We start from the raw sequence: 16,646 nt of genomic DNA on the forward strand, positions 1-16,646 counted from the left end.
GAAAAAAAGAGATGCTTCATTTTTATTCCTTCAGAGGCAGCATTTTTTTTTTTTTTGGAACTGTACTTCTGGTTAATAAAAATTTTCCCTGATTTAGATTTTGGAGAGTGATCGCAAGGAGCCATTGTTTGGAATCAGTACAGGAAATTTAATAACAGGACTGGCTGCTGGTGCCAAAACCTACAAGATGTCCATGGCCAACAGGTAAGACTGTTATATGTCTTTTTACAGGTCAAACTAGCTCTGAAATACTACTAATGGTAATTAACACAAAAGCCCTAGAGAACTTACATGCCATTTTCTTCAGAAAAAACAGATAACCATATTATTACATAGTTCACAGTTGTTTGGTTACCTGATACCACTTTTATTGCATTTTTGAAAGGCAGCCTTCTCTAACAATGACATTGCTATAGTTTATTTTCCTTCCTTGGCATAAATTGAGATTATTATGTTCAATCAAATGATATTCCAAGGGAAACTGTTCTGGTTTCCAAACTTGGTATCAGAGCACTGATAACATTGTAAGACTAGTGTGACTTAACCACCGGGAAGTCTTCAGATCCTCTCCATTTTACTTCCTTACCCCACATAATGCCAATTTATTCAACATGGTGCCCTCCGCCATGGCCTACCCTCCACAGAAAGTGGAATTCAAAATGATTCAGGACAGAGTAGTTGTCTCTTTAATATTTACCAAAAACTCTTCTCTGGCTTTAAAATTACATATCTCCCTTAACATAAATTACTTGTATTTGTCTGTTAAGCTAGTGAGCAACTCTTAACTATTTGTTATGAGCACAGTTCTCCTTTTTTCCTGATGGTAGAAGTTGAGTAGACCTGGTATTTAACACACAGTAAAGCTTCCTGAATTGATTTCTGTTGCTAAAATTATTGGCATTTACAGTCTATGGCTTTTCTCACAGAATAATTTCCACTAAGCAATTGAAATTTTCATATTTTAATAGGTTTTCCTCATTCACTATTTTACAATGAATGCATTTATATTCTTTTCTTCACTTTTTCTGTTTCCTATTCTTTTTCTCCTTTTCTCTCCAGAGGGCAGAATCAGCCAGTTTTGAATATCACAAATAGACAGGCTTTCATTACTGCTCAGAATCATGGCTATGCCCTGGACAACACCCTTCCTGCTGGCTGGAAACCACTTTTTGTGAATGTCAATGATCAAACCAATGAGGTAAGTGCTCTCAATAAACCTGTTCAGTTGGCAATGGGTAATGCAGGGCTTTTCATACTCTGCTGTATAGACATCTTGTTTATGTGGACTTTTTTGGGGTGTGTGTGTGTGTGTGTGTGTGTAAGAACTCTTTTTATAGGTTATTTCCCATAGTCCTCTGCTTTTTAAAAAGTCATTTCTGTCTTATTCTCTCATCAGTTGGCTCATTAAGATCCACTCTTTGAGTGGTTAATCAGTGATCATCTTAACACATTCATTCTAGTGGTGGAGGTCTGTTTGGGCCTAGTCTATGTTGGTGTCTGAGACTCACTTGGCTCTGAAGTAGCCTTTGAGAAGACCCTTGGAGAAGTAATTTAGGCATTGGAGATAAGAAGAGGATTCGAGTTTATTTTGAAAAGAGCCTGGGGCGGGAGGAGGGGGGCTCAAAGGCTAAAGACCAAATGGGTTGTTTTATTAAGGGGACCACATTTGTTGAGTCTTTGTTGGCCTATTTTTATTATGAGTGTCAGCTGTTAGAATGTCCGTAAGCTTTTAACTCAGGTTTTTTTTTCTATTTGAACTTTATTGTCCACTGAATAATACATAGCCCTGGTTGACATTCATTGTTACAGAAGGAATTTCTTTCTATTTCCTATTCCTCTAGGGGATTATGCATGAGAGCAAACCCTTCTTTGGTGTACAGTTCCACCCAGAAGTCAGCCCAGGCCCAACAGACACTGAGGTATGTCACAAAATGAGGCCTATTATACTCTTATTTTTTTTTAAATCAGAAATGTATTTATGCAGAAACTTGAGAAACAAAAATAATCACCCCAGACGATCTTGGGTACAGAACATATTTCAAGAGGAGTGCTTTGATAACACATGTATATTGCATTAAAATTTCCCCATGAATATCATGGAGGAAGTTTCTGTCTTTTTAAAAATTTAAAGTGGAAAAGCCCTTAAGAAACCTGATGCAATGCTATTTTTATTTAAATCGTTATCACTCTAATATATTTAGTTCTGAAATTTACAATTGTTGTACTATGCAAATGAATTCCCTCTTGCTCTCTTGTTCTCATAACTGAAATGAAATTTTAATCCCCCATCTGTGACTTCACAAAAATCCCTATGGCAACTGGTTGTGTAGCCAGGAAGGGAGAATAAACAGCAGCAGGAGAAGGAAGAAGGGCAGGGGTGTGCGGGAGGGGAGAGGGGATGCACACACATGTATGTGAGTCAGATGGCTTAAGAAAAGAACCATAAGGAATGCTTAGAGGAGTTTTGTTTTTAATTTAAATATTTGTATTTCTTGTGTGAGCTTTTGGTTCAGAGCTCAAGGTCCTCTTTTCAAACAAGAGCTTGTGGAGACACAAAAATGTGTGGAAAGTCGAGTGTGGCTTCTTCTCTCACACCCTATGGCCTCCAGTACTAAGAACTATAGTTCTTCTCTGTCAGAGGATACCCCAGAGAAGACACCTGGGCAAAATGAGGAGAATCAGAATTTTCCTTCTATAAATTCTACTTCCTCATCCCTGAATTGCCTTTGTAGATGTAGATGTTTTGTTCATTTTTAAATATTTTTAGGAAATAATGATTCTTAATAGCCCAATCGGTATAAACAATACTTACCCATGATGAAACACGTAAAGAAAATTTTGGGTGCCTGGGTGGCTCAGCTGGTTAAGCATCTGCCTTTGGCTCAGGTCATTATCCCAGAGTCCTGGGATGGAGCTCCCCATGGGCCTTCTTGCTCAGCAGGGATCCTGTCTCTTCCTCTCCCTCTGCACCTCACCCCCCACTTATGCTCCCTCTCTCTCTTTCTCTGCTCTCTCTCTCTCAAATAAATAAATAAAACCTTTTAAAAATTATTTTTAAAAAAGAAAAAGAAAATTTGGTTACATACATTTATGGCCTAATGCATGCTGAATACTATTTTTTTTTATTTAAAAATATTTTGCCCATATTAGTACTTCAGATTAGGAACATTGATTTATTTAAAAATATTTTGCCCATATTAGTACTTCAGATTAGGAACATTGAAATTAAGACATGCAATATGAAGTAGCACTCAATCCCTTTTTTTGGCCTGCCAAATAGTTGCAAAATGAATATCTTTGTTGAAGTTTATCATGTCTCGTGAAACAACAGAAGTAAATTCATTGGTAAAGTTTAAGAATAAGCTTTGGAGATATTTTTAGAGCTGATAGAAATTTTCAAAATCCAGTTATTTCTAACTTTAGGATACATAAGTAGTATAGCTTTAATTTCTTTTGTATTACTAGAGTTTTATTTAGAAGAAACCATTTAGAAGAAAATAACTCATAATTAAGGCAATGAAAACTTGACATTCTCACAAGGCATGATCTGAAATGTTCATTGTCTACTGAAAACTTTCTTTGATAGAATTTGAAGTGAACAATTAGAAATGTTTATTTGATATAATTCTTAGAGTAGTAAATACTTAGTTTTGCCAATTTGGGCAGAAAAACAAAAAACAAACATTGCATATGAACACTTATCCTAAAAAATTGTTACTTAGTTGAAGATCAAATTTAACTGGGCATATATGTATTTTATCTATCAGCTTATGAATTTTCTAACTAGTTGATTCTATTTTTTTTTCTAGTACCTATTTGATTCTTTTTTCTCACTGATAAAGAAAGGTAAAGGCACCACGATTACATCGGTTCTACCAAAGCCAGCACTAGTTGCATCTCGAGTTGAGGTTAGTATATGTGGGCTTCTTTTGGTTTATGTATTTTTGATTTTCTCCATCATATGATAATTTTTTTTTAAATGAATGATGTCAGCCATTATAATGTTTATAAAAATGATTGGTAATCTTGTAATTACCCATTATTTTAGCATCTAACTATTTGGTCTGTTCCTGATGGTGTTCATTGAGATTTTCATGTTTTGATTTAAAATCATATCTTTTGCAGTTTGCTTGTTCTAGAATATTTGTAACAAAATAATTTAATAAAGAATAAGCGTTTAGTTTAGAATTTGATATGTTCTATCACTTAATAACTATAGCCTTATATATGCTTGAGATACAGTTCAGGTTATAGAATCATTAGAAACAATATAACTTTTTTGTTTCAGCTAGAAGAATTATTATTCAAAATCATGAATAGAATAATATTATTTTATTTAAAAGGAGCAAATGGATAAGGAGTACTATAGTGCAAACTTGAATCCTTATTTGTGTAAATGTATAGATTGATATAAGGTTTCTTTTTTTTTTTGATATAAGGTTTCTATCCATTTCCTTCATAGTTAAACCACACATATAACCAAATCATTATTATATAAAATTCAGAAGAATGTATATGTATTTTCAAGTATATATATATGTGTGTGTATATATCAACTCTTTTTACAAATAGAAGTAATTGAATTATATGTTTACATGAAATGATAATTTGAGTTGGATGCTCAGTTCTAAGGATTTCCATGGAAGCCTTTTTTCCTGAGATGGAAAGATTGGAGGTAATCAACCCACTCAGTATGGAATCAAATTGTGGGTTGTTGGTAGCCAAAGAAGCCATGTACTTACTTATAGCATTTTTCTCAGGATATCAACTGATGTTTCAGATGTTTTTCTTTTGTTAATGATGAGGAAAAAGATAATACCTTTGCATGTAGTAGGCATCCAATAAATACTTGTTGAGGCAAACCAAGTTTCCCAAGTTCTTGTCTTTTGCAGTGGCCCTTTTCCTCTGAGGGGTTTGGCACTGGTGCCTAAAAAATAAGCAGTATCGTTATTTGCTTGGAATCATACATACAACCTGTAGAATTTCAGTTGCCTAGATATGAGCTTTTTCTTATTTCATTTTCTGTAAGTATTTCTGGCACGAACTATAAAGGTGAAAGTGTGAATATGAAAGTTCACTCATGTCCCTTGCCTTCTCTGTTTTCATTTGGCCCAGAGTCTTGCTTTATTCAGAAGAAAACTATGAAATATTGAATACACTTAAATTTTAGGGAGATTCTTATCATATATATACATACACATAGATGTATGTATTCACATATATATTTACAAAAATTTTTTTGATATTTATATATCTTTAAATAAGATGTAGACCTCTTCTCAAAATTTCTTACTTAGGTGAAAAACACTTCATGCATGAACTTTGGAAATTAGAGACTTTTAAATTGTTAGTCTTTTCCCTCACATATTATGTATTTTTTGAAACGCTGTACTTTAAATCACCTAAACGATGTAGTTAGGACTTCCCTTTCTGGAAATTGCTGATTTTCCCCTCTTACTAATCAGAGCAATGTCATTTTCTTATTGCTTACAGGTTTCCAAGGTCCTTATCCTAGGATCGGGGGGGCTGTCCATTGGTCAGGCAGGAGAATTTGATTACTCAGGATCACAAGCTGTAAAAGCCATGAAGGTGAGAGATCTTTGTAAGAATTAATATACTCCTTTAATGAGTCTAATTAGTATTTTATAATTTAGATTTATGACACTACCTCTTTTCAAAGTCATTATAATTGATTTTCTCAACTATTTCTTGCACATCTTATATTAAAGAAACTTTGATCACAGGCAAAACTTTTAACTTTCGCAAAATTTTTTTGCAATTTGCAAATCAAGAACTTTAGAGTGGTCTCCAAAATTATGTTACCACCTATTTTTACTGAAAACATAGAAAGCCACGTTTACAGATATTCCTCATTTCTTTGGAGGCAGTGAGACAAGTAAAATATACTTGTCTTTTGTGTGAAAGAGGAAATTTGCCTATCCTTAGTGCTCTAAGATAAATGTTCTAGAGTATGCTTCAGGCATCTCTGTGGTTAAAATGGAAAGATCCAGTTGAGGTAGCAAAGGCAACATATGTCTTTTGTCCAAGCTTTAGAAGTTGTTATCTGTCCCTTGGGGACTCAATTTCTCATCTGTGACTTGGGCTGGATGACTGACCAGAACGATTAGGTGGGTTTTCATGTGGAAAAGAGGATTTGATACTCATGTGGGAAAGAACACCCCCCACCCTGTTTCTTCAAAGTCTCTTAATATCTCCCCAGCCCTGTATCATAGTAAAACAAACCTTTAGAAAAACTTCATTGTACATACAAGGTATTTCTATTAAAGAGCTAACTTGGCTTCTCTTTGCTGTCCTTATTTCCTTGAATATTACCCATTTTGGTACTAATCAGTTGTCCAGTGTATGTGAGCTCTTCTGTGACCTTGCCTCTGGCTTTGCAGCGCAAAGCCATTCTCCAGAGACTTGGCTAGGAGAAAGCAACACAAAGAAGACAGGAGACTAGGACAACAAAGGCAGGAAAACATTTGGCCAGAATTTTTCTTTTTGTTTTATTTCTATGCTATATACATAGATTTTCACCTGACAAATGTCTGTTGAAAAAAAATGGAATAGCAGCTTTCAATTACGTTGCTTTTCTTCCCATTTGTTTTTATGTTTTAATACTCTTCTCTATACACGCATAGGTGCACACACACAAGCACATATATTTTTCGTGCACACTTTCAAGGAATACTTTACTTCAGTGTATTATGATTTGATTTTTCTTTATATAGTTAAAGGATGTTCAATGCTTAAGATTGGTTAGAATGTAATGTAAGTGTGTTCAGGGTTTATAAATACATTTAAGAGGCATATGTTTTTTTATTCTACTTGGTAGTTTTATAAAGAATTAATATTTTCATAGCTTGTATTTTTTATGCACTTCATTTCCATTAGGTGAAGTTATATATTTTAACTGAAGAATAGGAATTATTAGTTATAGTACTGTGATTAATTAGGAAGTTAGTTGAAATGAATTTATGGACTAAATATTTAAGAATAATCAGATGCTGCATATATTATAGCCAGAACTATATTAGAAAAATAATATAAAATTTATTAGAATAGTTGGAAATTATTTCTAAGTTTTAAAATATATGGACATTCTTCACAGTCATTTGTGGAATCGTTACCTATATAATTTGATTTACAAAAATAACCATATTCATTGTATAACACATTCAGGGAAATACAAATATACTTAAGTCTGTTGGTGCTCTTCTTTGGTAGTGAGACCTCCTGTAACTTCTATTGAAGACGTGATCTCCATTTAGGCTTAATTATTTCAATATCAGCCTATATTTTAAATGCATTTGCTTATCTGTATGTATTCAAAAATTTCTGAATGATACTTTTTAAAAAATAATTTCTGAAAATATTCAGAGATGACTCATATTGAGGAAAGGGCATAAGACTTGAATCATAAGACTTGGATTAGAGTCCTAATTTTGCCATTTATCAGTTAGAGGATCTTTGGCAAGTCATTTAACCTAATTGAATATCAATTTTTTCATTGGTTAGGTAGAAATTTCTCTTGTAGCCTTGGTATAAAAATCAAATAAATTAATAAAAAAGTGCATTATAAGTTTTAAGGCACTATTTGAATTTAAAGTAATATGAAATATATTTAATATTTTATTCAGATCCTCCCCCCAGAACACGTAGGGCTTTCAAAGATGGTTTCTATACTCTGAATATTTTGTTGATGTTTTAGAAGAGTTCAAAATTGATGTGGTAATAGGTAAAATAATAAGAGCCATATGGCCATATTTTATAATAATTATTTTGCTAAGTGTCACCCTCATCCTAGTTTGTAGAGCTATTATTCTTCATAGCCTACACGAAGAATTATTTTTGAGGTCTCTCCAGATGTCAGAAATAAGATAGACCTATAAATATCTTTATACACACACATAGACACACATTTTTTTTTGCCATATGGTCATTTTCTTTTAATATAATATGTATAAAGAGTTGTATAATGCTCTTTGTTAAAGCACTACGTCAGGCATGAAAATCTGAAAAGACGGAATCCAGCAGAAGGTTCTCAGTGCTTCCAGCAAGGAAATACATCATCTTGCATTTTAAGTGTACACTTCATGTTGGTCTCTGACAAACATTGGAAAGGGAAGCTTCTTTGATGTTGCCCCTGTTTCCACTTTATATTTTACTAATTTTTAAGTTTTTAAAATATTTTAGTCTTTTACAATCAATTGAGCTAGAAAGTTCAGTAGTATTCGTAGACTTCTAGTCAAATTCTATAGACATTGACTCCAGTTTTGCTTGATAACCTCTAGCAAGCACTTCAAGGTGAACCTCATGAGGTAGCCAGTTCTTTTGGAATTTTATTTTCAAGCAACTTTTTTACTTCCTCTCACTAAATGTTTGTCTTCCTTTCATTTCCATTCCATTCACTAGCCCTCTACAGCCCACAAAATAACCTAAAAGTTTTGTCACCCAGTTCAAACCCTTCATTTGAATATGGTCATTTTCTCCTTTAGACTATAGGTTCAGATTCTGGATCCTTTTGTTCTTTCAGGAGGAAAATGTCAAAACTGTCCTGATGAACCCAAATATCGCATCCGTGCAAACCAACGAGGTGGGCTTAAAGCAAGCAGACACTGTCTACTTTCTCCCCATCACTCCTCAGTTTGTCACAGAGGTCATCAAGGCAGAACGGCCAGATGGCTTAATTCTAGGCATGGGTGGCCAGACAGCTCTGAACTGTGGTGAGTTCTTTTAAGTTTAATTGCAGAGTTGTGGCCCATGCACTCATGTGTGATATTTCTGGTTTGGCTCTATCTAACAATCATGCTCTGTGTGTTCATAAGAGCTTTTTTTCATACGCGAGGAAGCAGTTAGCAAACAGACACCTGACAATGTCATATGATAAATATTACTGGTTTAGTTCACAAAACAGCTGAGGTACAAAAAGAAACCTTTGACTTTCATGCTCTGGGGTGGCCAGGTGAGATCTCTCTGCTCCATTTCAGCATACTGCCTTTCCCTGTTACCAGTGAAACCCTGAGAATGATTATAAATAAAAAATGAGAATTATCGTTGATTAAATGTTTTGTGCTCTTACGTGTTGGCCCCATGGCATTTGAGTTTCACATATATTTTCATGATATCATAAGTAAGTCTCTACCATCCCTTCATGCACCTGCTGAACCCAATATTCTGTGCTTTTTACATGGCTTCACATCTTTGGAACTAGATCATGAATGAGAATCTCATTAGCTAGTCAGGGTAATCAGTTGGTGAAGTAATTTATGTATCAAATATAAAAGTTTTAGCCAAAGTCAGATGGCATGTTAATGGAAACATTATTTTGATGATTTTGAACCCAGGTAGATACCCACCTCAGTGGGATTATTTAAATAAGAGGATCTCATTATAAGAATGGACCTTAGAAGGAAAGAAAATATATTAAAATCTAGAGAGGTTCACTGTATCCTACAATTTTTATTAATGAGGATAATAAAAATCATTTGGAGAAGATGGTAGCATAAGTAATAATATCAACAGCAACATATTTTAATACAATATCTTCAAAATTTCTCTTTTAATTTTTTTTTTTTAAATCTTAAGCACAATTCTATTTTGGACTGTGGTGGCTTCTTGGAGTTAATTTTAAAATTTAAAAAATTGCATTTCAGGTATCTGTTTAAAAAAGACATAGGAATTTGAGATTTAAAAAAATGATTATATCTGGTTCTTCTGCAGGAGTGGAACTATTCAAGAGAGGTGTACTCAAGGAGTATGGGGTGAAAGTCCTGGGGACCTCAGTTGAATCCATAATGGCCACAGAAGACAGGCAGCTGTTCTCAGACAAACTAAATGAAATTAATGAAAAGATTGCTCCAAGCTTTGCAGTGGAAACGGTAAGGAATCTTTGTTCTGGAGAAACAAGGGCATTATTTGTCTTATATTGTAGGGCGAGTGATTTGTCATGCCTAAAAATAATAGGTAAATTATCATATTTACCTGTATTTTCTTCCAGAAATGTGATAGTACCTCAGAGACTTTGTGTTTTAATTGCAGCATTTCATGCTGAAATGTTTAGGATAGGTATTGATATTTTATGAAAAGGGAAGCAAAAGCCCAGAGACAAAATGATTTATCAGTGGTTGAAGTGCCACTGAATAGCACATCTCCTGAATTCATACAAAGAACCATGTCAAGTTACAATGCCAAAGTGATCTTTACTTTCTGGGATGAGTCACTTATGTTGTATGTGCAGATGACCTGTGAACGGGAGATGATTGGATTGAACTTTTCTTGTTAGAAAGGAATAAACAGTTAAACATGAAATCATCTAGAAAAAGCCATTGAATTTAATAAATCAGATTCATGACTGAGAAACTTGTGGCTTAGATGTTTAGAGAGAAAAGATTCTCTCATATTTTTGCTAATGTTTTTTCAGCTGTAGCCTGTTCCTATTGATAGGCTATTCCAAGGTACTACAATAAAGTTGACTTGCTGTATATCTGTTTTGGTCCCTGACTTTATTCCTGATTTCAGACATATAGTCAACGAAGCAAGGGTTCTGGAGGCAGCTTTTGGTGCAATTTTCCCATTGCAAAAAAAGGCAGATCCTTAGGGAAAAGAGCAACTACTACTGGGATGACTAAAATGGGCTATGTATGTTTCAGAAAAGAATGCTCTCAAGTACATACTATGTTGCAGAGCTGTCAGTCAGGAAGAGTCCCAGGATAGCTCTGCTGAACATTTGGAAAGCTCCTGCCATACATTTATTCTTTCATTGCCAGATTTAATTATGTCCTTGCTTCCTCAGGATGAGAAACAGGCATATGGGAAAGGTGTAATTACATTCCCATTGGTAGTGTAATAATATTCCATGACAGAAAAATATAGCCACAGAATATGTTGTATTCTGTAAGTTAAAAAAAAAAAAATTCCAAGCTTCTGGGACTATTCTCTGTCTGAACTTGAAAAATGAAAACTCTCTTTCTATATAGTATTCCTAATAGCCTATTGCAGTAATATCAAGTTCGTTTCAGCAGTTGAAAACCTTGTATCATTAAGAGATGAAGACTTTTAAATTGATTTCAAAATTCAATATGGCTCCCATTCTCAAATTTACGATGATTATTTTAGTTTTGGCTGTTGTTTCATCTTCTATATGGCAAAATAAAACTTACAACAAGAAGATAAAGGACAGCCTTTACTGTGTATTAAAAAAAATTCTAGAATTTTACTTAAAATTTGTAAAACAGCACTTGTTTTTACCTGAATTGCTAGACTCTCTTGGTATGGTCTTTTCTGCTAGTGTGGTCAGCTTTTAAAACTTTTGAGTTTTTCTTTCTGATAGATTGAGGATGCTCTGAAAGCAGCAGACACCATTGGCTACCCAGTGATGATCCGTTCGGCCTATGCCCTGGGGGGGTTAGGCTCAGGAATCTGTCCCACTAGGGAGACCTTAGTGGACCTTGGCACAAAGGTATGTATTTTCACAGACTAAATTCTTAACAACCAAGAAAACAGATTTGATATACCCTTTTAGTTACAGAAATTTATGTAGATGAGAAATGACCTTTTCTTTGTTTTAAACCACTGTCGTGTTTTCTAAAAGTGTTGTCCAAAAGACAGTACCTTTGGAAGGGTAATGCAGTGCAGTTATTTACATTGGAACACAGCATTACCCAAATGGTCCTAGAAAAACTGATGGTCACTCTAGTGGTGATCATTCTAATTGATGATGGTCAGTTGATGATACAAATGATTGTACTACTTGATTTCAGTGGTATAAACTCAATTCAATTTCATCTCCCTCTCCTTCAAAATCTGTTCCAAAACAGCCATTGTGTAAAAAGTATTTCAGTGATTAAAAAAATGAATAAAATGCCCCATTTTCTATTGTTTTTGGGAATAATTTGACATGGATGACATCTAAAATGGAAACAAAATACATTGAACAGTTTGGCTTTACCTCCAATTCAGGTGTTTAAAATATATACAGTATAAACCTCTTAGTGTCATAAATGAGTGAGCTCTCTTCCAACTGCCACTCACTCATATAAGCAAAAATGAGATTTGAGTGTTCAAATCTATGTTCTATCAAAATTGCTTTAACATATCACTGAAGAGTTCCTTTCTTAAGTATTAAAGAGAAAATTAAGATATGTTCCAGAAAATAAATTAGACATTATCAAAGAAAACATGCTCCATGAAAGCAGAGGATTTTACTCACTCTTTCTTCTCACAGAATAGAACAATGCCTGATGATGTGGGGAATCAGTACTTGCTAGCTGAATGAATGAATGTGTGTGTAGCTAAGAGGCCCATGCACCTTAGGTGGTGGTTGTAGAAGTGAATCTAACAGAATTATTATAAGGGCTACTTTGGGGAGTGCTGAGTAAATACCAGGCACAGCTTGCATCTGTCATTACTTGTAGAGTGAAACAAAATGTGGTCCTTGAATTGTTGACATAGGATTTTGAGAACAGATAAATAAAATTAATTATATTTAAACATCTATAATGACAACTTACATGTCAGTGACTTGGTTTTAGTATTTCTAAAGTTGCCAAAACAAACCAAAAAAAAATAAAAAGGGAAAATATATCAATATAAGTAATTCTTGTTTCCATTCTGGAATTATGAATCATATATTTAAAGAAAAGACATATTTATAGAAGCATTTTTTCCTCTAGTATATTAGATATTTTTAATACTAATAGTCTCATTATTACTCCCTGATAATGTATAATTATTCTCTATTAAAAATATATTTTTACCATGTAAAAAATTCTGAATACTGAATTGTCTAAAAAGATTTACAATGAAAAAATTTGAAATGGAATAGTTCTTAATTATTTAAATTCCTCTAAGATAATCAATAGGGTATTGAAATTTTTTTTAATCAAAAACCTAGCTTTTCCCTTGATAATAATTACTCTTACCGTTAATTCCTAAACCACCCCTTATTCTCTTGAAATTATATTTAGCACCCTTAGAAGCTGCATTAACTCATCTAAGTCTCAGAGTTTGTCTTTTGTATAAAATCTTGAGACTGGAAAGAAGGAAGTTGAGGCAACAGGTAAATTTGATCTCAATTGTCCTTGTGTCAGAACATCCAGCTGAATCCATTAGAATGCAGAAAACTTTCCCCAATCCGTATCCTTTGTTTCCTAGATTTCCTCTTTTAGCATGCAATCCTAATGACAAATGAATCATTATTAAATTGTTAATGCTGGCTACAGAGTTTTCTAACTACTTTGAAAACCTCATCATAGGCAGCTGTGGGGACAAATGTGTTACATTTTCAGTTGCACATGGGAGAGCCTGTAGTGTTGACTGAGGTTAAAAAGATAGTGTTGCGACACATTAAAAAAAAAAAAAAAAAACAGCAACAACACCCAACTAACATTATTTCATTATACTGCCTGCTAATAATTTGAAAAAAATCAAAGTACTTTCCCCCCGTTGCTTTTTCTTCCTTCTCACTGCCATTGCAAATCAAAAATATCCTGAGACAAAGGGGGACTTTTCTGTGTTGGATTTTCAGCCACTCAAGGTCCTAAGGTCAGAGACCGCCTCTTTCATATTTTTGGTTCAGTATTCTACACACCAGTGGGTACTCATAAATATGAAATGATAATTATACTAATTCATATCTGTTTAATCAGGCATACATGATATATGACTCAGGGTATTTAAGCACTTAGGCGGTGATTAACCATAATAATAGTTGCATATGATTCTTCTAATTCTCAAGTTTCGCGTGCCATCTTGGCTAACTGTTTACAACCATCATTATCTCCTTTCTTCTCCTCATCAACATCAACTGACTTTTATTGTGTATGTCACTGTACAAAGCACTCTCAGCTATTTTAGAGAAAACTGGAGTCTTTAGACTTATTTTTCCATATTTATTCGCACTTATCACATTTTCTAGTTTCACAGAAGCCTTGCTGCTGAAATAATTCCATTTCCCTCTGCCTGATTGCTCAATTATTTTCTCTTTTTCCTAAATTAGTTTGATTTAATGTCATATCAGCACTTTGAATGGCAAGCCTCAATAATGTAAATCAAGCATATTCACTGCAGGATGCTATTCCTAGTACCTCACTGATTTTCTGACACATTGTGCCTTCTGGAGCATAGAGGAGGATGCAGAGTGGGCTTCAGACTTCGATACTGACCAGGATTTAGGACAGGGCATTTTGCCAAATATCCATGTTTAAACCAGTGCTTTTCCTTACTCTTTGATGTCTTTTGTCACCAATTTCCAGGCCTTTGCAATGACCAACCAGATTCTGGTGGAGAGATCAGTGACAGGGTGGAAAGAAATAGAATATGAAGTGGTCCGAGATGCTGATGACAATTGTGTCACTGTCTGTAACATGGAAAATGTTGATGCCATGGGTGTTCATACAGGTAGGCAAAGAATCTTCGGGAATTATAGTAATGACTTCAGCTCATGCTTCTGATGATGCGTAGCAGTCTTTATTAAGTTATTTTCTTTAAATTACTATTCTTAGCTGACAGACTAGTGATAAAGTTTCACAGAAAATAGTATATCACAGTATTGAAAATAACCTCACATTCATTTTGATCTTCACAAAAACCCTGTGAAGTAAGGCAGGTATTATCTTGATTTTATTTGAGGAAGAGGTCAAATGTAAGCAATGAGTGATGGTAAAATCTGTAAGACTTGGTGTTGAAAAGAAATGAGGTTAAGAAGGCTTAAATGAGAGGATGAGTATTAGTTACCACGTGAATGAAAAAAGGGCCACAAGTAATAGAAACAGGTAAAATAAGTTTTTTTTTTGGTAAATTTTATTTATTTATTTATTTTTAATAATATTTTTTTTATTGGTGTTCAGTTTGCCAACATACAGAATAACACCCAGTGCTCATCCCGTCAAGTGCCCCACTAAGTGCCTGCCACCCAGTCACCCCACCCCCCGCCATCCTCCCCTTCCATCACCCCTAGTTCGTTTCCCAGAGTTAGGAGTCTCTCCTGTTCTGTCTCCCTAAAATAAGTTTTTTAGGAAGAGAAACTAATTAGATAAGACGGCAAAAATAATAACTTAGGATTTAGAAATGCTAAGTTTGAGGCATGGGTGGAATTCTCAAGAAGAGGGTTGGTAATAGGGAGCTGGAATTCAAGAAAAGAGAATACAAATAAAGATGCTGATACAAAGTCATTGGGAGTCATTGGTGTGAAGGACATAATTGAAACTGGAAGCATAGGCTAAATATTCAAGGGCATGGGCATAGAAAGAAAGACGGTAGGGTCAAGAACTGAACTTGGGAACTGTTTAGATTTACAGGACAGGAGTAAGAGGAAGGGTTAGTGTTGAAGATGAAGAGAGAAGTGATAGGAAGAAAACCAGAATGGTACACTACCAAGTAAGCCAATACAAGAAAATATTTTGTAAAACAGCTTTGGTTTTGGCCAAATCAAATGATGTGAAAGGTCAAGAATTAGGATTTTCATGTGGGTTTTTGGAGGTTCAAGAGGACAATTTCGATGCAAAGTTGGTTATGGGAGCCGTATTGAAAAGAATTATATGGCAATAAGGAATATGCAGAAATGGGAAACTTTCAAGAAGTGTAGTCATGTAAAGAATAAGACAGATGTTCTTGTGACTGAGGAGGAGCTTCTTGAGCCAGTAGAAATCTGAGCATGTTTGTAGGCAGAAGGAATGGTGACTAAAGATTAAGAGATTGAAGACATAGGGCAGTAGTTAGAGAGGAGTAAGACAATGGGAAAGGATGAGATGTGGAAAACAGGGGGATGAACCAGTCTGGGTGAAGAGGAGATCATAGTTTGTAGAAGGGAGAACTTGACACAGAGAGAGAGATTTTGAAATGAAGAGCAGGGAAATTGAAGAATTTAGTGTCGATCTGGTAAGTAGATGACTGAGGCCTTGATAGCTAGGTGAACTTGGGAAAGTGTAGAGGGGTTTTTGTCAGTAATGTGTCAGAGTAGTACAGACAAAACAAGAATCAGTTTCTGATGTGCCTTATATGTATTGCCTTGAGACAGTTATTTTCCCAACAAACCCATAGACTAATCTGTGTCATGTATCACACAAATCAATCGAGTCACCAAAATGAGTTATTTAGATATGCTACCAAATGACAAGTGTTGCTTGGATGTACAGGTGATTCAGTTGTCGTGGCCCCTGCCCAGACCCTGTCCAATGCGGAGTTTCAGATGTTGAGACATACTTCAATCAATGTTGTTCGCCACTTGGGCATTGTGGGTGAATGCAACATTCAGTTTGCCCTTCATCCTACCTCAATGGAATATTGCATCATCGAAGTGAATGCCAGATTGTCCCGGAGCTCTGCCCTGGCCTCAAAGGCCACCGGGTAAGATCAGACTGATTGGCCATGTGTTTGCAGATTCTTTACAGATAGTTTTGGAAAACTGACAGCTAGTGGAAGACTGAGTTGCATTTACAAGCTATAGTCCCCATTTCTGTATGCTGGCTGCAAATCATTTAGGACCCTAAGGACATGGTTATTAATGAGCTTGCTGCCAGATTGAGGCAAATGATATTGCTAGCTGGCTTTGTTTGCTGGCTAATCATAAACTAATCAAAATCTGGGTGGTCAAAGCAGGCTGCAAAAAAAAAAAAAAAAAAAATCTGCTTCCTAATTGTACT

At 34.8% G+C, this 16,646-nt stretch overlaps 1 protein-coding gene across 1 annotated transcript in view; it reads left to right on the top strand.

Moving 5' to 3' along the window:
• The window catches only part of CPS1 (carbamoyl-phosphate synthase 1), a 120,155-nt gene that overhangs the window by 35,354 nt on the left and 68,155 nt on the right, over window positions 1–16,646 (top strand). The window contains exons 9-18 of the mRNA XM_038585639.1: window positions 98–204; window positions 1,060–1,198; window positions 1,842–1,919; window positions 3,810–3,908; window positions 5,494–5,589; window positions 8,540–8,729; window positions 9,727–9,884; window positions 11,336–11,464; window positions 14,259–14,403; window positions 16,140–16,350. Of these exons, the coding sequence (XP_038441567.1) occupies window positions 98–204; window positions 1,060–1,198; window positions 1,842–1,919; window positions 3,810–3,908; window positions 5,494–5,589; window positions 8,540–8,729; window positions 9,727–9,884; window positions 11,336–11,464; window positions 14,259–14,403; window positions 16,140–16,350 (1,352 nt within the window). The remainder of the gene's footprint in view (window positions 1–97; window positions 205–1,059; window positions 1,199–1,841; window positions 1,920–3,809; window positions 3,909–5,493; window positions 5,590–8,539; window positions 8,730–9,726; window positions 9,885–11,335; window positions 11,465–14,258; window positions 14,404–16,139; window positions 16,351–16,646) is intronic.

The sequence above is a fragment of the Canis lupus genome, chromosome 37 (assembly GCF_011100685.1).
Source record: "Canis lupus familiaris isolate Mischka breed German Shepherd chromosome 37, alternate assembly UU_Cfam_GSD_1.0, whole genome shotgun sequence".
Classification (NCBI taxonomy): domain Eukaryota; kingdom Metazoa; phylum Chordata; class Mammalia; order Carnivora; family Canidae; genus Canis; species Canis lupus.